General features: G+C 40.9%; 1 protein-coding gene across 1 annotated transcript; it reads left to right on the forward strand.

The window, feature by feature from the left end:
• LOC109224430 lies at positions 1,390-2,590 on the forward strand. Its single transcript, XM_019389007.1, has 2 exons — positions 1,390-1,870; positions 2,445-2,590. Exons 1-2 carry the CDS (start codon positions 1,390-1,392, stop codon positions 2,588-2,590), a joined length of 627 nt encoding a protein of 208 aa, XP_019244552.1.

A 24,744-nucleotide genomic window follows, 5' to 3' on the forward strand; every position in this document is an offset into this window, starting at 1 on the left:
GGCGTACCTGAAGTTAGTAGGGAGCACATGCGAGGTTGGAAGGAGTGCGAACAGGGAGAGGTATAAAGTAGCAAGGAAGGAGGCAAAATGGGCGGTCACGGAGGCTAAGACTGTGGCTTTTTGTCATCTCTAAGAGGATCTAGGGGCCAAAGGCGGGGAGAAGAAATTATTCCGGTTAGCTAAGGCGAGGGAGAGCAAGGCACGGGATCTGTATAAAGTGAGGTACATCAAAGACGAGGACGGTAGAATACTGATGGGAGAGGCCCAGATTAAGCGAAGATGGCAGACTTACTTTCACAAACTTCTGGATAAAGAAAGGAATCAGGATATTGTGCTAGGCGAGTTGGGGCATTCTGAGAGCCACCGCGATTTTGGGTACTATAGGCGCATCAAGGTTGGGGAGGTCATGGGAGCTATGCGAAAGATGAGCAGGGGCAAAGCTACCGGGCCTGACGAGATTCCGGTAGAATTTTGGAGGTGTGTGGGTAGAGCAGGTCTGGAGTGGCGGACAGGGTTGTTTAATGTTATTTTCAAGACGAAGAGGATGCCGAACAAGTGGAGGTTGTACAAGAACTAAAGTGACATCCAGAGCTGCAACAACTATAGGGGTATCAAACTATTGAGTCATACCATGAAAGTGTGGGAGAGGATAGTAGAAGCGAGGGTGAGGAGGATGGGAGTAAGTGCCAAGCCTAACCTCGGTTGGGTAGTGACGAGGAAGGTCAGGGCCCTACTGAGATAATATATATAATGAAAAGACAGGGTATTAAGCAGTAAAACTGAGAGTCGATAATAAGGATCTACACAGTATAATACTAGTGCAATAACGGAAACAGAGATAAAGGCAAACTACAAGGAAATACCCTTCACGGCAAGATAAATAATCGGGATCTCTTGGTATCCTCAATATACACACTAGGGATATCTTGGTATCCCAAGGATCTCTTGGTATCCTCAATACATATGCCAGGGATCTCTTGGTATCCCGAGGATCTCTTGGTATCCTCAATACATATGCCAGGGATCTNTAGTACTGTAACCTTGAAGTTTATCGTATGGTTTTTTATGTGATTGACTTTAATCTGCACGGAAATGGCATGTTTGTGTGTGTTTGGAGGCTAATTGGGTGCTATAGAGGCACCGGAGAGGAATTGATGAGAGGCTGGAGGTTGGAGACAAGCCCTTGATTCAAAAGGTTTCAAGTTGAGCAGGACGAAGACGAAATATCTTGAGTGTAAGTTCAGTGCCAGGCTGAGGGAAGAGGGCATGGACGTGAGGATTGGATCGCAGGTCATTTCCAAGAGAGGTAGTTTCAAGTACATTGGGTCAGTTATCCATGGGGGTAGGGAGATCGACGAGGATGTCACACACCGTATAGGGGTGGGGTGGATGAAATGGAGGTTAGCATCTGGAGTCCTGTGTGACAAGAAAGTGCCTCTGCTACTCAAAGGCAAGTTTTATAGAGCGGTGGTTAGGCCGGCCATGTTGTATGGGGCTGAGTGTTGGCCAGTTAAGAACTCACATACCAAGAAGATGAAAGCTGCAGAAATGAGTATGTTGAGGTGGATGTGTGGGCACACTAGGATGGATAAGGTTAGGAATGAAGGTATTCGGGAGAAGGTGGGTGTGGCTCCTATCGATGACAACATGCGGGAAGCGAGACTTAGATGGTTCGGGCATGTTCAGAGGAGGAGCTTGGATGCCCCAGTAAGGAGGTGCGAGCGGTTGGCGTTGGTGGGTACGAGGAGAGGTAGAGGGCGGCCTAAGAAGTATTGGGGAGAGGTGATCAGGCGGGATATGGCAAGACTTCAGATCTCCGAGGACATGGCACTCGATAGGAAGCTGTGGAGGTCGAGCATTAAGGTTGTGGGTTAGTGGTAGTTGAGCACGTGTGAGGCTAGGCTGATAGGATTTAGTCTTAGACTGCTAGTGGTCAGTGCTGTGTTTACACTACTCTTCCATTTTCATAGTGCCGGGCATTATTTACTGGTCATTATTTCTGCCTTTCATCTATTCACTGGTTCTTATGTTGTTGTTATTATTTCTATGATGGTACTGATATATTTTCTCTTTTTATCTTTCCGTCTTCTTGAGCCGAGGGTCAATCGAAAATAGCCTCTCTACTCCATCGGGGTAGAGGTAAGGTCTGCGTACACACTACCCTCCCCAGACCCCACTCGTGGGACTATACTGGGTCGTTGTTGTTGCATTACTTGCTATGTCTTTCATTGTTCAGTTTATTCTCCCATTTCATCGTTTTGTTGTAATTCTTGTGCTGATTTACTTGTCGCACTCTCGTGTTATTATTATTATTGTTTTACTTAGTGTTATTGAGTCGTGGGCTATGTGTGGATGTGGTATTGGGGCTGTTGATATGGAAATGTTGAGGTATATGGCGCATGTGGTGCGAGTTGTTATATTGTGTTGTTATGTTTTTGGCACAGGTGGAATTGTTGAGATGATTGTCAGGGTGTTTGCACGTGATTTGTCCGTGCTATTGCTATTATTGATATTTGGAGATAAGGCGAGCTTTATATATCGTGGTTTGCGTATTAGCGAGACAAGGCAGGATAATTATTTATGCAGGTGAGGCGAGACAAGGCGGGCAGTTACTTTACTATTACACATGCGGCGAGATAATGTGGGCTATATTGGGGATGATTTATGATGGCCTGGGGGTATTGTCATTAATGGTATTTGCGTGGTGGTGTGACTATCTTGTGTGTGTCATGCATATTGCGGGTTTTGTTGTGTTAGTTCCAATATGCTATTTAGTGTCCTTGATCTTACTTATTGACTCCAGCTGATAGTACAGTTTCACAAGCATACTCCGTGTTATGCCACCTTGATGTTTTATGCGTCAACACCACGCAAGAGGGGGGGTGATTTGTGTGGTACTCAATTTTCGCAATAGAAGAACCTGGTTCTTCTAGGTGTTCCAACTACAGCTGTTTGCGGAATAATAAATATATAAAATAAAGAACACAGAGATTTTTACGTGGAAAACACCTGGCTCAAAAGGTAAAAAAACCACGACCTACTACTCAGTAGGATTTTCCCAAACTTCCACTAAAATCACTGAGCCAAAACAGCATTTACAAAAACTCTTTGTAAACCTAAGGATTAACTCTAATCCCGTTGTGGCACACAGCCTCAACTGTTGCGACAACTTCAAGTTAACTCTAACTTGAACACTTTAGGTACCTAATACAATTGCTTCTATGAAAGCTGAAAGGTACAATGTAAAATCACCTACTACAATTGAACTGGAATAAAAGATAGACACTAGGAACTGGTTCTTCTATCTCGTTCAAGTAGCTTCAGGATTGCACATTCGAATCAGACATAAATTGCTTGCAAATTCGCCTTGCTCTTTTTCTCTCAATTTAAGTTTAACTCCTGCTTGTGTGCATTACCTGTAAAAGAAAAACACACTAACATTTAATAGGTTAGTGATCAGAGTTTGACTAGGATTCAATTTCTGCTCTTCTATCGTAGAAGAGTTCATGATGATCTCAAACTCTAACACTATCTTTATCCTAGATTGTGTTCTCTTTATGTAAGGAGTCTTTCTCTCCTTATCCAATATGCAACCTTTTCGATCAGATCAGGAGATATTGCTTCTCGATCAAGTTGACTTATCTTCTTTACGTGCATCTCACATGTGCATATAGATCATGACTGTGCTTCACAAGATGGACCTGGTCCATGTCTGAGTTCTTTTGTCAATATTCAAAGCTTCACTTGTTCTTGGGCCAACAAATTCCCCCTTTTTGATGATGACAAACTCAGTGGTTTTTACTTATTTGGAACCTGTAAGAACTCAGCTTAACCATCCAAATTTAGAGAATTCACTTATCATCAAGAACCAGGTTAATTAGGTTATAAATATCACTTGTTCAGAATGTGTAAAGCACAATATCTCTTTCCCCTTTTGGCATCATCAAAAAGTTGCATACAATGTGTGAGTCCCAGTTATTAATAAGTACTCATGGCCACTGAGGCAAATGCAAGTGCAATCATGGTTAAATCATCATTAATCAAGCAAACATATTTAACTATCAAGGCAAAATAAACATTGAACAAGAGCGAAAGGCAGTAGATGTCATTGATAGAGATATGTTGCCACCACAATCCACAAAAAGAAAGAAAAACATTCAAACCATGAGCAAAAAATAGAAAAATCCCTAATCTGGGTCACTAAAAGGACTGGACAGGTTCAGAAGACAAAAGCTGGGTTTCCTAAGGCTTGGAAGAGCTAGAGGGTTGACTTTGGGATTGGAGAAGTTGCAGCATGTTATGAAGAATTCCATCATTCTTCTCCTTTTCTTTGGTAACCTCTGTTCTGAGAGCATCCCTCTCAGATTCCACCTCTGCTATACGGGCCTTGAGCCTAGCTATCTCAGCATCCTTGGCTGCACATTCCTGAACCAGAGTCCTGACTTTGCTGTTGATAGGAGTCTTCTGGGATGAACCAGGTTCATTTGGTATGGCATTGACCAAATAGTCACAAGCAATCAGAGTATTAATGCCAAAATGATCCTTGTTAATGCCATTTCCCACTTCTTCAGAGGCACATTGAACCTATCGAGAACCATGGTCAGAATAAAGCCATAGGGGTAGCATGTGCTTCGGAGCCATTGATGACCTTGTCCAGCAGCTTGATGATTAATCCAGGCCAATTAATTTGCCTTCCACTATCCAGGAACACCACAAGAGCTAAATACATGTAATTAGCAATGTGCCTTCTCTCCTGTCTGGGCAATAAACACTTATTGACAAATTCAAACAAGACCTTGTGCTCAGGCCTCATTTCACTTTTCTGCACAAGCCCTGGCTTCATTCACATCTTCAGAATCACAAAACCTCCTGGTTATTACAAGAGCATTAGGGAGGGAGTCCAGGCAAGGCCACCTTTGCCTTGTATAATCATCAAACCCTTCAGAGGGTATATCAAGGATTTCGCCCAATTTTTCTGGACACTTGAACTCCTTTGACCAGGCTACTAACCTTGCCATCCTGAACCTCTGCGTTCGCCATAAACTCAATTATTTCATTTCTGGCTAGCCTACCATCCATCTGAAGGACAATGTCCTTCCATCCCTGAGCATCTAAAGCGTCCACCAATCTTATCATTCTTGGTTGCATCAGGTCTTTCAGTAGTCTACCTTTCAGAATTTTTCTTTTGCCAAACATGGCAAACTAGTCTTGTTCACCAGAATCATCTTCTTCTTCTTCACTCCATTCCTCTTCTTCAGAAATTTTTGCTTGTTTGTTTTTCACTGCAGACCTTGTCCTCTTGGCTAGTGAAGATTCAGCATCTTCAGACACAGTGGACGACTTCTTGGAAGAAGTCTTGGGCTTTTCGGGCTTGGGGTTTTGAACCTTCACTTGTTGAACTGCCTCCTGATGGACCTTTTCCATCTCCTCAACCTCCATAGATGTACCCCTTTCTTGATGGACCAGTTCCATCTCCTCATCTTCAGCAGCCTCTGAGGACTCTGCAACCTTCCCTTTTCCTTTATCCATTCTTTTCTTCTTACTCTCAGCTAAAGCACTTTGTAGATCAGCCTCACTTTATTGCACCCTGCTTCTTGTAGCTCTTCCCTTTGGTAAGGAAGTGGCAGTAATTATTGGAGAGGCAGCCTTTCTTTTCCTGGTATTCTTTGCAGTACTGGAAATCTTAGGGGTTGGGGTCCTTCTTTTCTTAGGGTCGTAACTAGCACCTACTTTCTTCAGAAGGTCCGCTAGGGTTTCCTCAATAGATGAACCAGGTTCATCTACATATGAACTTAAATTGACGAACCCTTCAGCAGCCTCCCCTGATCCACTTCCCCCTGTCTTCTTACTACTTTCTTTTACAACGTCATCTTCAGCCCCACAAATAGCTGGTCTAACCATCTCAGAGGTGGGTTAAGAATCATCCACTTCTATCCTTTTTCCCCTCACATCACTGCTTACACCCTCACTCTCCTTTTCTTTTTCACTTTTATTTTTACCTCCTCTCCTTCTTGACTCAGGCATTTCCACATTCATAACAGACCCAACCAGAACAAACCTATTATCCAAATTTTCAACCAAAACGGAGCGTACCTCAGAAGCGGAATTTTGAACCTTCTCAGAATCAGAAGACCCAGTTTCTTCTCCCATACTTGTAGATTTGAAGGAATCGTCTGAGTTTTCAGAGTCTTGGGCTTGGCTAGCCTTTAATTGTGCATTCAGTTTCTTTGAAAGCGCACCAGAAGCCACAGTTTTGCGAGCAAGCATCTTTACTCGCCTTTTCTTAGGTTGAGGGTTAGTGCTGGGTTGAGGAGGTGTGGAGGACTCAGAAGGGGTAGGTTGTGGAGGAGTTCCAGGATTGTCTTGGGGGTTTGACATTATCACTGATTTCTGGGAGAGTAGATGAATTAGAGTTTTAAAGAAGAAGAGGGTAAGTGAAAGAGGAATTTTTGACGATTTAGAATTATGGAGTTGGCAGAGGGAATGATGTGTATTTAACGAGAAATACACATTTAATGGGTAACGACAGCTTTTAGCAGTGGTCAATTAGAGGACTAATCAACCTGAAATTTCAGGTTTGAATGATCGTTTTATCTTCTCTAGATTTTAGGCAATTTTTTCGGTTTAGAGTTCTAGGCAGACGGAATTGGTTCAAAGCTAACGGATAGAATTTTCTAGGAATTGAAAAATTGTAGGACTTCTGCTCATGATTTAAATATTTATATTTCTAATTGTGCAGAGTATAGAAAACATACCTTAGCTTTCAGATGAACCCCTACTGATGAACCAGGTTCTTCATTTAGAATTCTCTTGAACATGCCTCAAATTACCATAATACAGAAAATTTTGTAAGAGATCAGTGAGTCATATTATCACATGTCACAGGAGTATACTAATTAAAATATGAAGCTGAGTAAGAATTAATCTAGATATTTACACAAGTTCAGATATCCTAGCCAAATTTTTTTTTCATATTTTTTTTCGTACTGCATTCTGAGCTGGACCTATTAGGTGATCTTAATAATCCCTAATTCCAACCTTTTCCTCTCAAAGTGTTCTCTACTCAGTGCTTTAGTGAAGATGTCAACAATTTGTTTATCAGTAGCACAAAATTCTGTGGAGATCAGTCCTTTCTCATAGTTATCTCTTAAGAAGTGGTGTCTAACATCTATGTGCTTAGTCCTCTTATAAATACATAAAATAAAGAACACAGAGATTTTTACATGGAAAACACCTGGCTCAAAAGGTGAAAAAACCACGACCTACTACTCAGTAGTATTTTCCCAAACTTCCACTAAAATCACTAAGACAAAATAGCATTTACAAAAACTCTTTGTAAACCTAAGGATTAACTCTAATCCCGTTGTGGCACACAGTCTCAACTGTTGCGACAACTTCAAGTTAACTCTAACTTGAACACTTTAGGTACCTAATACAATTGCTTCTATGAAAGCTGAAAGGTACAATGTTAAATCACCTACTACAATTGAACTGGAATAAAATATAGACACTAGGAACTGGTTCTTCTATCTCATTCAAGTAGCTTCAGGATTGCACATTCGAATCACACATAAATTGCTTGCAAAATTGCCTTGCTCTTTTGCTCTCAATTTAAGTTTAACTTCTGCTTGTGTGCTTTACCTGTAAAAGAAAACAACACTAACATTTAATAAGTTAGTGATCAGAGTTTTACTGGGATTCAATTGCTCCTCTTCTATCGTAGAAGATTTCATGATGATCTCAAACTCTAACACTATCTTTATCCTAGATTGTGTTCTCTTTATGTAAGGAGTCTTACTCTCTTTATCCAATATGCAACGTTTTCGATCAGATCAGGAGATATTGCTGCTCGATCAATTTGACTTATCTCCTTCACGTGCATCTAACATGTGCATATAGATCATGACTGTGCTTCACAAGATGGACCTGGTCCATGTCTGAGTTCTTTTGTCAATCTTCAAAACTTCACCTGTTCTTGGGCCAATACACCTATATTAGTCCATGAATATAATTCTTGATGTCCATTGATCATGTACGTGTATTCTTGTAAACCTGCATTCTATGTGGGAACTGAACTGTTGGCACGTGAGTTATCCGTGCGGATATGAGATATTATCACTGTTGGCCCGTGAGATGTCCATGTGGATATGAGATATTGTCACTGTTGGCACGTCTTTTGTGCAGATACGAGATATTATTATTGTTGGCACGTGAGTTGTCCGTACGGGTATGAGGTTACTGTTAATAGAATCAGCACGTAAGTTATCCATGCAGCACATAGGTTGTCCGTGTAGTTGTGATTTATAAAGTGGGCACGAGATGCCGTGTGATTATGATTCGTGAGTTTAGAATTGTGAAATAGTGGAATTTCGGTATGATTCTTGTTGTACTTTTTATTTTTAAAAGCTTGATGAGTTGGACGGTTGTTATTCTTGTTTACTTATTTCCTTCTATTAGTATTTTGATTGCACTTGGTTACCTGTTGTCTTTACCATATGTACTCTCTCACCATCATTTGTTGCCTTATTATCGAATGTGATGACCCAAAAGGTCATCCTATGATTTAAAACTAAATTCTGCATTTCGAGGTCTTAAAAACCTCATTTTATCCCTCCTCGATTTTTCGTGCACTGTCCGGACATATTTCCAAAACACTTTTATGTTGAAAATTAATAAAATTAATAATTCTTGCCTTTAAAAGTTGATTTAGTTGACTTCAATCAATGTTTTGATCAAACGGACCCGGTCTCGTCTTTCCACAGTCCCGGTGGGTCCGTATCGAAATATGGGAACTGGGCGTATACCCGGAATCAAATTCCGAGGTCCCTAGCTCGAGCAATGAATTTTTGATGAAAATTGAAAGACTAAAAAACTAATGGTTTTAAGAATTTGATTAACGTCTGATCTTGTTGGTATCTGGTCCGTATTTTGGTTCCGGAGCCTGGTACAGGTTCATTATGATATTTAAGACTTGTCTGTGAAATTCGGTTTCAGAGTTGATTTGACGTGGTTCGGACATCCGATTGAGAAAATAGAAACTTCAAAGTGTTCTTGAGAATTTCATTTGATTTGGTGCTAAATTCGTAGTTCTAAGTGTTATTTTGGCTATTTGATCGGCGAGCAAGTTCGTATGACATTTTAGGAGTTGTGTGAATGTTTGGTTTGGAGCCCCGAGGGCTCGGTGAGTTTTGTATAGGCTACAGAGTGAATTGAACTTAGGAATTCTTGTTAGTGTGCTTCAGGTCTGCGGACTTCGCAATTGCGAGGTCTGGCTTGAATGCGAGCCTCGCAATTGCGAGCATGGGCTGGGATTGGAATTTCTCGCATTTGTGAGGTTGCTGCCACAATTAGGATATTTCAGCAGAAGTGCGGGAAGTTCGCATTTGTGATACTTATCTTGCATTTGCGTTCCAAAGCTCAGGTCGCAAATGCGACATCTGCTGCTGTGTAAAAGAGACTTAGACAAGATTTTTGATTCATTTCCCAAATTTTCAAAACCTAAACCACAAAAGGCGATTTTCCAAAGACCATTTCTTCCCCAAATCATAGGTAACTGATTCTAAACTAGTTTCTTTCAATCTTTCACTTCATTTTACATGATTTTGTTGGCCCAAGTTCAGGTGAAGTTTTGAAGAATGACAAATTAACTCAGTCATGGACCAGGTCCATCAAGTGAGGCACTGTATTTATCAACCTAGACAGGTGAGATATACGTGAAGGAGATAAGTCTCAGTGATCAAGCAGCAATATCTCCTGAACTAATCGAAAAGTTTGCATATTGGATAAGGAGAGAAAGTATCCTTATGGGAAGAGGACACAATTCGGATAAAGGATAGGGTTGGAGTTTGTATTGTTCAAGGACTCAACTTCGATGGATGATTAGCAATTGAGTCTGAATCAAACTCTAATTACTAACTCATTAAATAACAGTGATTGTTCTCATTTACAGGTATTGCACATATGCAGAAGTTAAACTAAATTGAGAGCAAAAGAGCAAGGCAATTTTGCAAGCAATTTATGTGAGATTTAAGTGTGCACTCCTGAAGCTACTTGAACGAGATAGAAGAACCAGTTCCATTGTGTTTACTCTTATTCTAGTTCAATTGTAGTAGGTGGTTTAAAGTTGTACCTTTCCAGCTTTCATAAAAGCAATTGTATTAGGTACTTTGAGTATTCAAGTTAGAGTTAACTTGAAGGTGTCGCAACAGTTGAGGCAGTGTGCTACACTGGGATTAGAGTTAATCTTTAGGTTTACAAAGAGTTTTTGTAAATGCTGTTTTGGCCCAGTGATTTTAGTGGAAGTTTGGGAAAATCCTACTGAGTAGTAGGTCGTGGTTTTTTCACCTTTTGAGCCAGGTATTTTCTACGTAAAAATCTCTGTGTTCTTTATTTTCTGTACTTTTAATTCCGCAAATAGTAGTAGTTAGAACACCTAGAAGAACCAGGTTCTTCTAGATCGAAAATTGGGTACCACACAAATCACCCCCCCCCCCCAATCCCTCTTGTGTGGTATTGACGTTTAGAACATCAATTGGTATCAGAGCGGGTTATCCTTGAAGAGGCTAACACCTTAGGAAAAGATCAACATGAGTGCACCACCTGGGAACTGGGAAGGGCAATCCACTGCCAGACCTCCACTTTTCAATGGACAGTACTATTCTTGGTGGAAGAACAGGATGAGGGATCACATCACAGGAAAAGACTATGAACTCTGGGACATAGTCACTGATGGTCCTTTAGAAACCACAAAGAAGAATGAGGAAGGAGTGGATGGGCCAAAGACAAGGGCTGACTGCACTGCTGAAGACCTGAAGAAGTGGGAGAAAAATGCTAAGGCCAAGAAATGGCTTGTGTGTGGACTAGGTCCAGATGAGTACAGTAGGATCCAAAGTTGTACTACTGCTAAGGAGATATGGGACACTTTGCAAGTGGCCCATGAAGGAACACCTCAAGTGAAAAGATCAAGAGGAACACTGTTGTATTCTCAATATGAGAATTTTACTATGAAGGAAGGAGAAACTATCCAAGAGATGTATACTAGGTTCACTATACTGACAAATGAACTTAAGTCTCTTGGAAGGATTATTCTTGAAGAAGACAAGGTTGAGAAAATTCTGACAAGGGTTCTGCCAGTCACATGGGAAAGCAAAATCACCGCCATTCAGGAATCCAAGAATATTGCTACTCTCAGACTGGATGAACTGATTGGAAATCTTACTGCTTATGAAATGATAAGGCAAACCATGAAGATGGATACACCCAAGAAGGAGAGAAGCTTAGCTCTCAGAATTGCTGAAGGTTCAGATCTAGAAGATGATGAGATGGCTATGATCACCAGAGATTTCAAAAAGTACCTGATGAGAGGAAAGGGTTCTCAAGAGGTACAACCTTCAACAAGTCAAGAACTCCTAAGAANTGGATAGTGGTTGCTCAAAATATATGACTGGGAACAAGGACCAGTTCCTTTCACCTGAGAACTTAAAAGGAGGTAATGTCTCATTTGGTAATGGAAAGAAAGGTGAGATCATTGGGGTTGGAAAGGTAGGAAAGACAGATTCTCATTCCATAGAGAATGTCTACCTGATAGATGGCTTGAAATATAGCCTAATAAGTGTGTCACAATTGTGTGACAGAGGTAACCTTGTGGCTTTTACCTCCACCAAATGCTTTGTGATTAACCTTACCACTGACAAGATTGTTTTGCAGGGAAAAAGAGTTAACAATATTTACATTGTAGATTTGTCTACTCTCTCAGAAAGTGAACTCACTTGTTTAAGTGTGTTGGTCAATGATCCCCTCCTGTGGCACAAAAGACTTGGTCATGCAAGTCTAAATCAGCTTAACAAATTAGTCTCTAAAGACTTGGTGATAGGGTTACCTAATATCAAGTTCAAGGAAGACAAAGTTTGTGAGGCATGTGCAAGGGGGAAGCAGGTAAGATCATCCTTCAAAAGCAAGAAAATGGTAAGTACAACCAAGTCGTTGGAACTGGTCCATATGGATCTATGTGGTCCAATGAGAACCATGAGCAGAGGTGGAAAGAAATATGTAATGGTGCTTGTTGATGATTATTCTAGATTTACCTGGGTTCTATTTCTAACCTCCAAAGATGAAGCATTTGACATGTTTACTGCATTTGTTAGAAAAACTCAGAAACAATTAGGAAATCAACTTGCATCCATTAGGTCTGATCATGGAACTAAATTTGAAAATTCCAAGTTTGCTGAATTCTGTGATGAAAATGGTATAGATCATAATTTCTCTGCCCCTAGGACCCCTCAACAAAATGGAGTAGTTGAAAGGAAGAATAGAACTCTTGAGGACATGGCTAGAACCATGCTGCTTTCTAGTAAATTGCCTCACAGCTTCTGGGCAGAGGCTGTAAACACTGCATGTTACATAATCAATAGATGCATGACCAGACCTCTGGTAGAGAAGACTCCCTATGAGTTACTTAAAGGGAGAAAACCAAACATATCCCATCTTAGGGCATTTGGTTGCAAGTGCTATGTGCACAATAATGGAAAAGACTCCCTAGGTAAGTTTGATCCCAGAAGTGATGAGGGAGTGTTCTTGGGATATTCTTCACATAGCAAAGCATATAAAGTATTTAATAAAAGAACTCTGTGTGTAGAAGAAAGTGTACATGTAGTATTTGATGAAACTAACATTCTTTCTGAGAGACAGGAACATGAAGATGAAGCCATTGGATTGGCAAATGAATTGACTGAATCCTCAGCACAAGTCAGAGTGGCATCAAAAGAAGGAACGGGTGATGGAACAGGTCCTTCAAATAAGGGCAACCTGACAGGGGGAACTAATCAAGGAGAAATTGAATCAAACCCCCTAGAGGAACCTGTTCATGAACCTGTTCCTCAGCAACAGAACATGGGAGAAACATCTAGCAGAAACCAGTTGGTTGTGAAACCTCACAAGTATCAAAGTTCTCATCCCATTGAGAACATTATTACTGATCCAACATCTGGAGTCAAAACTAGATCACAGCTAAAGAATCTGTGTGCTTTTGATGCTTTCATATCTCTTGTTGAACCTAAAAATGATGTTGAGGCTTTGCAGGATGCAGATTGGATGAATGTAATGCAGGATGAACTCAACCAATTTGAAAGAAGTCAAGTTTGGCATCTAGTTCCAAGACCCAAGGACAGATCAGTCATTGGTACAAATGGGTCTTTAGAAACAAACTTGATGAAGATGGAACAGTTACAAGAAACAAAGCAAGACTGGTGGTACAAGGATACAGCCAAGAGGAGGGCATAGACTATGATGAGACATTTGCTCCAGTTGCAAGACTAGAAGCAATCAGACTCCTCAAGCCTTTGCAGCACACATGGAATTCACTCTCCATCAGATGGATGTCAAAAGTGCCTTCTTGAATGGCTACCTAAAGGAAGAAGTGTTTGTGAAACAACCTCCAGGGTTTGAGAGCAAGGAATGTCCTGAGCATGTGTACAAGTTAGACAAAGCTCTTTAGGGCTCAAGCAGGCCCCAAGAGCTTGATATGAACGACTATCCAAATTCCTACTGGAGCATGGTTACAAAAGAGGTAAAATTAACAGTACCTTATTCTTAAAGGAAAAAAAGGTAAAGATCTCCTTGTTGTGCAAATTTATGTGGATGACATCATATTTGGGGCTACTACTGATAGGCTAAGTAAAGACTTCGCAAAACTAATGGGGAGTGAGTTTGAAATGAGCATGATGGGTGAGCTTAACTTCTTTCTAGGCTTACAGATCAAACAAAGTCAAAATGGGACCATGATCCATCAGTAGAAGTATACAAAGAGCTAATCAAAAAGTTTAAAATGGAGGATTCTAAAGAAATAGACACACCCATTTGCAATGCCATTAATTAGATGTTGATGAACCTGCGTTTCACAGTTTGATCAAATTGCTATAGGGGTATGAATTTGGTTCACTCTTGTAATCTTAACTGCAAGCAAACCTGACATTTTTTTCAGTGTAGGTCTTTGTGCTCATTTTCAGGCAAATCCAAAAGAGTCCCACTTGACTGCTATCAAGAGGATACTGAGATATCTAAAGGCACCACTGATCTGTGCCTTTGGTATCCTAAAGGTAGTAATTTGATCTCCAGTAGGCATACTCTGATCGTTTGATTATGCACGGTTTCTTATGGACAGGAAAAGCACTCAGGTATGGCATACTTCCTTGGTTTAATGCCTTGTGTTATGGCTCCAAAAAGCAAATTCTGTGGCCCTATCTACTGCTGAAGCCGAGTATGTTGTTGCTTCTTCTTGTTGTGCTCAATTGCTATGGATCAAACAATAGCTGGTAGATTTTGGAATTGAAGTGGGAATGTATTCCATATTCTGTGATAACACTAGTGCTATAAGTATGACAAAAACCCTGGTCATCATAAGAGGACTAAGCACATAGATGTTAGACACCACTTCATAAGAGATAACTATGAGAAAGGATTGATTTCAATAGAATTCTGTACTACTGATAAACAAATAGCTGACATTTTCACTAAAGCACTGAGTAGAGAAAACTTTGAGAGGAACAGGTTGGAATTAGGGATGATTAAGATCACCTAATAGGTCCAGTTCAAAATGCACAATGAAAAAAAATTAAAAAATAATATTTTTGGTTAGGAGTTCTAACTTTGTGTTAAATATCTAGATCAATTCTTTACTCAGTTTCATACTTTAATTAGTATGCTCCCTGTGACATGTGTAATATATATGATTCACTGATCTCTACAAAGGTTCTTCTATTTTGGCATTTGAGGCATGTTCAAGAGAGTTCTATATGAAGAACCTGGTTCATAGTATGTGTTCATATGAAAGCTCAGTATGTTTTCCTATACTCTGCACAATTAGAAAGATTAATTTTCCAATCATGAGCAGAAGTCCTACATTCGCTCAAATTCCAAGAAAATTTTTATCCGTTGAGCATTGAACCAGTTTTCGTTCTCCTAGAAACTCTAAAAACGGGATTTTTGCCTAAAATCTAGGCGATGCCTAATAATGCACTAAGAGACCGGAATATACCTTGATTAGACTTCTAATTGACCTTGAAAAAGCTGTTGTTATCTGCATTTAATTCTAATCATCTGTAATACACACACACACTTTTTTCATTAGTCCATAACTGTCAAAACACTTCTCTAATTCTGATCGCCCTTTTCCTCTCCAGAAATCCCAAATCTTCTTTCTTCTCAGAATTCCCAAAACTCTTCCATAGTCCGAAGAACCATGTCTGACCCCCAAGATAATCTGGCACTCCCACCACTCTCCTCGAAACATCCTATCTTACTCCTCCTATTGAACCCCCAAAACCTAGGGTTTGTAGGCAGAAAATGTTGGCTAGAAAAACTGTAGCATCTGGAGCCCTAAGGAAAGTTCTAAATGAAAGATTGAAGGCTAGCCAAAAGAAAGAAAGCCCTGTACACGAATCTGACTCCAGCTCTAAGTCTGAAGATTTTATTTCTACCAGTGAAGGTGAAGAACATGGGTCTTCTGACGTTGAGAAAATTAAAGAAACCCCTGGTGAGGTAAGTTCTTGTGTAGTATTTTCTACTGTGGTTGAAAGCACTGAAAATAGGTTTGTTCTAGTTGGTCCTATTAAAGATGTAAAGGTGGCTGAATCAAGTAGGAGTGGAGGTAAAAAGAAAAGAAAAGAGAGAGAGGGAGCAAGTGGTGATGAGAGGGGTAATGGGAAAGAAAAGGTTCTTGCTATCTGTGGGAGTGTTGAAGAGAGTGGCATCAAGTCAGGGGGAAGTGGTTATGGGGAAGCGGCTGAGGGGCTTGTTCATCTAAGCAAGCAACAAGAAGAACCTGTTTCATCAGCTGAGGAAACTCTGGCTGATCTTCTGAAAAAGGTTGGGGCAAGCTATGATCCAAAGAAGCGCAAGGCTTCTTCACAAAAGGCTCCAACTGCTTCCAAGCCAACCAAGAAAAGCAAAACTTCATCCCCAAAACCTACTGTCCCTTCAGTGCCTAAGGGATGAGCTACTAGAAGCAGGGTCAAACAAAGTGAAGCAGAGTTACAGAAAGCCCTGGAAGAAAGCAGGAAGAAGAAGAAGGAGAAGGGAAAAGCAAAGGTTGTAGAAAGTTCTGAGGCAGCAGAAGAAGAAGAAGAGGAGATGGACCTGGTCCATCAAGAAAGGGGAACAACTGTAGAAGTTCCTACTCCCCACACCTAAGAGGTCCAAGACTTCCTCTAAGAAGTCCTCCTCTGAACCTGTATCTGTTGAATCCTCTTTAGCCAAAAGAACTAGGTCTGCTGTGAAGGGTAAGAAAAAGAAAATTGTTGAAGAAGATGAAGAGTGGAGTGGTGGAGAAGAAGAAGAGGAATCTGAGAAAGAACAAGACAGGTTTGCCATCTTTGGAAAAAGAAATTTTTTGAAAGGAAGGCTGCTGAAAGACTTGGATGAACCAGGAATGAAGAGGTTGGTGGATGCTCTTACTGCACAAGGGTGGAAGGACATGGTCCTTGAAATGGATGGAAGGCTGGCCAGGAAAGAACTGATTGAGTTTATGGCAAATGCCACTGTGAAGAATGGGGTGGTCTCCAGCCTGGTGAAAGGAGTAAAGGTGGAGTTTGATGCACTCAAACTGGGTGAGATTCTGGACGTACCTAGTGAAGGGTATGATGACTATACAAGGCAAAGGTGGCCATGTCTGGAATCTCTCCCCACTGCTCTTCAAATTACTAGAAATTTCTGTGATGCTCAAGCTGCTGAAGATGTGCCTGAAGCCAGATTCGTACAGAAAAGTGAGATGAGGCCTGAGCACAAGGTCTTGTTTGAGTTTGTTAACAAGTGCCTACTGCCCAAAAAGGAGAGAAGGCACACTGCCAACTACATGGACCTGGTGCTTATGGAGTGCCTTGTGAGAGGAACGCAGATAAATTGGCCTGCTTTCATTGTCAAATTACTAGACAGGGTCATTAATGGCTCCAAGGCACATGCAACTCCATATGGGTTCATACTGACTACTGTGCTGGACAGGCTGAGGGTGCCTTTGAAGAAATGGGAGATGGCATTAAGCAAGGAGCATTTTGGTGTTAAGACCTTATTGGCCTGTGACTATCCTGTCAATGCCATCCCAGTTGAACCTAGTTCATCTTTGAAGACACCTGTCAACAGCAAGGTTAGGGCCTTGGTTCAGGAGTATGGAACTAAGGATGAAGAAATTGCTAGGCTCAAGGAACGCGTGGCTGAATTGAAGAATGAGAGAGATGGCCTTAGAACTGAGCTAGCAAAAGAAAAGGAGAAGAGTGATGGAATGCTTCAGAATATGCTCAACCTTCTCCAAACCCAGCCCTATAGTTCATCCAAGCCTTAGGTCTTCCAGTTGGTGTCTTCTGAACCAGTCTAGTACCCCCCAGTGACCCAGATTAGGGACTTTTTCTGTTTTCTTTCTCATGTTTTGGAAGTTTTTCTTTCTTTTTGTGGTTTGTTGGTGGAAACATATCTTATCAATGACAACTACTGCTTCTCTTGTTCTATGAAGATTGTGTTCTTAATAGTTTGAATGTGTTTGTTGATTATTGATGATTTAATCCATGTTTTCACTTGCAGTTGCCCAAGTGGGCATGAGTAATTACTAAAATCTGGGATTCACAATGTAGGCAATTTCTCGATGATGCCAAAAGGGGGAAGAGATATTGTGCTTTAATCTTTATTCTGAATAATGTGATATTTATAACCTAATTAAACCTGGTCCTTGATGATAAGTTAAAATTCTAAGTTAATGTGTTAATGGTCAAGCTGAGTTCCTACAGGTTCTTTGATCAGTAAAAGCACAGAGTTTGTCATCATCAAAAAGGGGGAATTTGTTGGCCCAAGTTCAGGTGAAGTTTTGAAGAATGACAAATAAACTCAGTCATGGACCAGGTCCATCATGTGAGGCACAGTATTAATCAACCTAGACATGTGAGATATACGTGAAGGAGATAAGTCTCAGTGATCAAGCAGCAATATCTCCTGACTAATCGAAAAGGTTGCATATTGGATGAGGAGAGAAAGTATCCTTATGGCAAGAGGACACAATCCGGATAAAGGATAGGGTTGGAGTTTGTATTGTTCAAGGACTCAACTTCGATGGAAGTTCAGCAATTGAATCTCAATCAAACTCTGATTACTAACTCATTAAATAACAGTGATTGTTCTCTTTTACAGGTATTGCACATACGCAAAAGTTAAACTAAATTGAGAGCAAAATAGCAAGGCAATTTTGCAAGAAATTTATGTGAGATTTAAGTGTGCACTCCTGAAGCTACTTGAACGAGATAAAAGAACCAGTTCCATTGTGTTTACTCTTATTCTAGTTCAATTGTAGTCGGTGGTTTAAAGTTGTACCTTTCCAACTTTCATAGAAGCAATTGTATTAGGTACTTTGAGTATTCAAGTTAGAGTTAACTTGAAGGTGTCGCAACAGTTGAGGCTGTGTGCTACACTGGGATTAGAGTTAATCCTTAGATTTACAAAGAGTTTTTGTAAATGTTGTTTTGGCTCAGTGATTTTAGTGGAAGTTTGGGAAAATCCTACTGAGTAGTAGGTCGTGGTTTTTTTCACCTTTTGAGCCAGGTGTTTTCCACGTAAAAATCTGTGTGTTCTTTATTTTCTGTACTTTTAATTCCACAAACAGTAATAGTTAGAACACCTAGAAGAACCGGGTTCTTCTAGATCAAAAATTAGGTACCACACAAATCACCCCCCCCCCCTTCTTGTGTAGTATTGACGTTTAGAACATCAAGGTGCCTCGGCATCGGTGTCCGTAACATGGACTAAATGATAGATACACCCCTTCTTGATCATCTTTGCGGCCTTAAGGTAAGAAATAAACCGATCTTTAGGCACTACATTATCTCCCTTCCATTCAACCACGGGCTTATTAGGAACCTCAAGCCTCATAGTTCTAGTTCGACAATCAAGCTTGGCAAAACATGAATAGAGCCAATCCATTCCCATTATTACATCAAAATCCGCCATTCCTAGTTCAATAAGATCGGCCATGGTATTCCTACCACGCACCGTGACAACACAACTTTTATAAACTCGAGTAGCCAAAATTGACTCACCAACCGGAGTAGATACCGAGAATGGTTCATGAAGCTGTTCTGGTTCTATCCTGAATTCCATAGCAACAAAAGGGGTAACATAGGACAGGGTGGAACCGGGTTCAATAAGTTCATACACATCATGGGATTGGACAGTCAGAATACCTGTAACGACATCTGGAGAAGCCTCTTCAGTCTGGCGACCACTCATAGCATAGAACCGGCTGGGCCCTCCTGAACTTTATGCACCACCCCTAGCTGCACCTCGCCCTACGGGTGCTGGGGTACCTCGAGCTGGAGAGGGGGCTGAAGATGTAGCAACTACTGGACCGGATGAATGTGATGTGCCCCTACCTGCTCCCTGGCGGGATGCATGACAATTCCTCTGAATGTGGCCCCTCATCCCGCATCCATAGCACACTGGTAACTCCAAGTAGCAAACCCCTGAGTGCATCTTCCCGCACTTGGGGCACGGGGACCTCTACTGCTGCTGAGATCTCTCTCCTGACCGACCCCACTGATGGGATCCTCTGTTGCCCTGACTGGGCCTGAAACGACTCCACTGCTGCTGTTGGCTGGGCCCTGATGGCGGTGCACTAGCTGAAGACTGTGCAACAGACTGGGATGGCCCTGATGTTCCTCCCCGAAAAGCTGACCTTCCCCCACCTAGTGACTCACCCATGTTGCCCGCAGACCAGGTCATTCTGTTACCCTCTCTCTCCATTCTGTTCTTCAATTTACGGTTCTCTGTGGCTTGAGAAAACGCCACCATCTTCCAATAATTCATGTCAGAATTCAATGCAGCTGTAGAAGCCTCATTAATAGTTAAAGGATTGAGGCCCTGCACAAACTGGCGCACCCTAGCCTCCATTGTGGGCAACATGTGAATAGCATACTTGGACAAGCGGGCAAACTCCATATGGTACTCCCACACACTTCTGCTACCCTGTTTCAAATTTTCGAACTCCGGTGCACGGGCTGCCCTTGTCTCAGCAGGCAGAAAATGATCTATAAAGGCATCAGCGAACTCACTCCACCTCGCCAGAGGGCTCCCCTCCTTGCGGGAATCTTCCCATAACTCAAACCACGCATAGGCCACCCCTTTCAGGCGGTAGGCAGCCAACTCTACTCCCTCTGTCTCAGTTGCACGCATGACCCTGAGATTCTTGTGCATCTCATCAATAAACTCCTGAGGGTCCTCTTCTGGATTGGAACCCGAAAACACTGGAGGGTCTAACTGAAGAAATCTGTTTACCCTGGAACTGATGGAATCCCCTTACTGGCTAGATGAACTGGGTGCAACATTTGACCTCTGGGCCTGGGAGGCCACTAGCTGTGTCAGAATCTGAATAGCTCCCCTAAGATCCCCATCAGAAATACCAGAACTAGAAGCTGGGGCTGGAGGCAGGATAGGAGTATCAATGGGAGGGATGGTGGCACCCTCCGCAGGTGTAGGAGCTGGGGTAGTCTGCTCTGGAATAGATGAACCGGGCAGGGTGATAGCAGGGCGACTACCCTCACCCGCAGTATCAAGCAGTGATTCATCAGCCACTCCTGAGGTGGCATTGGCTTCTTGGCCAATTCTTGCTTTCTTCTTAGGTGCCATTTACTGAAAGGCAGAATAATACACCAGTTAGAGAAGGAACAGTTTCACAATTTCCGCACGATTCAGAATATCAAAGAAGGGTGTTATTCCTAATGCCCAAGTAGCCTCCAACTTATAGATGTGATCGACTTCACACCGATAAGAAGGACTTTACTAGACACGGCTCCAAGACATCCTAGGACACTTTAAAAACCTTAGGCTCTGATACCAAGTTTGTCGCGCTCAATCAAGTCAACCCAACTGAGCAAGCGTTACCCAAACACTTTCTACCCAACTCAATACGATTAAGGGATCCGACTCCGTTTAGTTTAATTAGACAATAAAAGGGGTTGTACATTCAACATGGATAGCTTATTTTATAACACAACCTTAAACCGTAGGTAGGCTTTCAAGATTTCATACAGTTATAGTTTAGAAGAATGCAAGAGTACAAGGTTACAACATGGTTCATTGGCCTATCCAATACCCGTACATAACTCACACAAACGTCTACGGAGCCTCTAAAGATACAAAAGACAATGATAACAACGCCGGAAACAAGGCCCCGGCTATACCTCAAAATGGATATCTATAACAAAAAGGTGTACAACATAACCCCTTGAAGGAGGAAAGGGGCTCACCAAGATTTTGAGAAGAGGATGCTCCGCTATACATGATCGGCACTATCCGCTATGGAGCCACCTACATTCATTTAAAAATATAGCACCCCCGGCAAAAGGGACGTTAGTACCTTGGAATAGTACTAGTATGTATAACTAAACACCATCCTGTTAGAAAGAACAACTATACAAGAGTAAAGAGGAAATCGTAAAGGCAACAAAGTTTCAAATAAGCACCATGCCAACAATATAAGGAGGTTCGCATGATTTTCACATAGTTTCTGAGATTTCAGATTGGAGCATCCCACGCTGTTGCATCATTATCCATATTACCACCGCTTCCGTGAGCGGAGTACGATCACGGCCCGATCGGCTAAGCCGTCTCCCCGAGACGTTACCATTATTTCATTATTCACTTTCCAGTTTCAATCATCAATACATTACCACCATGTGTATATATATCATGGCGTCCGTCACGGCCCGATCGGCTAAGCCTTCTCCCCGAGACGTTACCATTTTCCGTTATTCATCTCACACCAATCTTTGGTTACACATGTATTAGTTTACCGGCACTTGGGGCCACAATTTCCACATTCCATAACTCACGTTTCACATTGTTCCCATTTTCAACATTTACCTTGCCACTTAAAGTTATAGGCATATACAAAAGCAATTTAAGTCATAAGCATAGAGGGGAATTCGTCAAGTTTGGCATATAAGTCCCAAAGTAACCTTGGCATGACAGTTAGGCATTTAGCACACAAATCATGTTCTCCACACATCTTGCATTTACAAGAATAACACATTAAACACCTAAAGAATTACCTACCACATACATTTTCACAACATCAATTCACTTAACATAACAAGCATTGCATCAATTACGTTTTGAACTTACAACACTTACACGGGCACCATTGAAGCTCAATTTCTAAGAGGAGGCGGTTTTAGCCATATATACCTCAATAAAGCTCTCCCCTCATTCTTATAAAATTTCGGGACTCTTAGCACTTCAATCTATTGTATAAGAATTACAATTGAACCAAGAATTAGAGACGAGATTAAGATTCTAGCTCGTTTGAGCATATTACTAAACATAAAAGGTGCATTATGATCTTAGGCCCTTTTGAAAGAAATTTCTTCAATATTATACCCCAATTGTTGTCTCTTTAGTTCTCATCCTCCCCATACCCCATTATCTCTTGTGCATGCAAGATTACTAGCCTTATACCCATGTACCCACTTGCTAATCACCTATTTTAATAGAAATTTTGAAATTATTGATGAGGGTACAGTTCTTACCTCTTAGGATGAAGACCTAGTAGCTTCAATTGACAATCTTCAAGGATTTGGGGCAAGGATTTAGAGAGAACTTGATGAAGATTACTCCCTCTCACTCTAGAACACCCTCTCTCTCTCTCTATGTCGTGAAAATAATAGAAAAATGATCTATTGGGGTGTTTTTAATGGGATGGGGTCGGGTTTTAAAAATTAGAAAATAGGAGCCCCGAGTCAGATCTGTGATCGCAAAGTTGACATGCGACCCGCATAATAGACCGTAAAAATGCTCCCCAAAACCTGAACACACTATCTGGGTATGCGGCAGAAATGCGGTCCGCATACTCGTTCTGCGGTCGCATAATGCACCGCAGAACTGCCCCTTACAAAATCCAAAGGGAATTATGCGACGACTATGCGGTCCGCATATCGGTTATGCAATCGCATAATTGATCGCATAGTTGACCTCAAATTTGGCCAACACACTGACTCACTTTGCGGCGACTATGCGGTCTGCATACTTGATATGCGACCGCATTCTCGACCGCAGAATCGCACTTTTCTGGAAAACATTATTTCTTGACTTTTTAATGCATAGCTCAGTCCAAAAGGGTCCGAACCGCGCATCTCTAACACATATTCCTAATTTGGCACTACGAGCTTTCGGGTTTAGAGTAAAAATCTCTCACAGGCCTCACAATTTAGTTGTGAAAAATCATTAATACTAGAACCTTGAGAACCCCTAAACCCCGCCCAAGCACTAAGAGCTCTTACTCCCGCAGTTCTTTTAGATGAGTGAGAATCAGAAGAAGAAGGAGTTGGAACATTTAGTCTAGCATGATTTAATGCAACTTGAAAAGCATTATAAATAGTTTGAGAATTTATTCTAATTGAGGCTATTGCTTCCGGAAGTTGAGACAACTCATCTTCTTCAAGTGTTAAACCATTATAAACAGTTTCATAGCAAAATTAAGGACCTTCTAATTTCATACAAGGATTTAACAAAGTAGCAACACCATAAATAGGGAGAATAGGGAAAAAATATTTTTTAAACTTTTTTCTCATAGAATCAATAGCAAGTTTATAAATTTCCCCGCCTTTGAAAAATGAGCAAGCAAATTAGCAAGTTCTGCAATATAAACTAAACAATTAGAAATAGTAGGATAATAGTGCCCAGAAAATTTATTTGTAGCAATATAAAAATTTTCTAAAAAATCAACAAGCATTTTAACATTAGCCCAATCCCCATTCGTAAAGTGCTCATCATCATCACTTACATGTGCATTAAACGTTGAGTTTATGGGGTTTCTATATTCATATGCAACAACCAAACTTTCATGCATGTAATTCCATCTAGTTGGACAAAGTTTAGGAACCTTCTTTCTCTTAGGCTACATTCATCGCATCTTTTAAAATATCTCTAAGTCTACTTCTACGGTTTGAATAAAAAAGCCAGTTAAGAGCCATTTTAACCTTTTCAATTTCAATATTTAAAATTCGCATACCATCACCCACTATTAAATGGTAAATATGACAAATACATCTAACATGAAGAATATTACTAAATGTAGGATTTAGCGTAGTGGTAAGCAAGTTTATAGCATCTGTGTTATTAGTAGCATTATCCATTGAAACCGACATTATTTTATCACTAATGCAAAAATATCTGCAAATATCCGTAATTGTGTTAGCAATAAACTGCCTTGTGTGTCCTGAATTAATTATTCTATAAGAAATTATGCGTTTTTTGCATTATCCAATCCTCATCAATCCAATGACTGGTAACAGTAAGGTAATCACAGTCGTTGCCACTTCTATCAATATCAGTTGTAATAGCAACATGACAATTTATATGAGTAAATAAATAGCGCAAATATTATTCATATTCATGCTTATATTTATAGATATCGCTCTTTACAGTTGTGCAAGGAAAACCTTTATAAATAGGATTAAAGAAATTTCTAATATAATGCACAAACGAAGGGTCAGAAGGAAAACTATAGGGTAAGCACATAACAGTTACCATTTTTACCAATTCTTCCCGATCTTTTTTTGATCATAATATAAAATACCACAGGTAACAGTGTTATTTCCCGGTTAAATTCATTTGAACTGATACTACGGTCAGCCTGGCTAGGACTAGGTACACTCTTCCCATCGGCCAAAGCTTTCAGACGAAGATATCTGACTCTATCTTGAGAGTGTTTTTTATGTG

The sequence above is a fragment of the Nicotiana attenuata genome, chromosome 3 (assembly GCF_001879085.1).
Source record: "Nicotiana attenuata strain UT chromosome 3, NIATTr2, whole genome shotgun sequence".
In the NCBI taxonomy this organism is placed as follows: Eukaryota; Viridiplantae; Streptophyta; class Magnoliopsida; order Solanales; family Solanaceae; genus Nicotiana; species Nicotiana attenuata.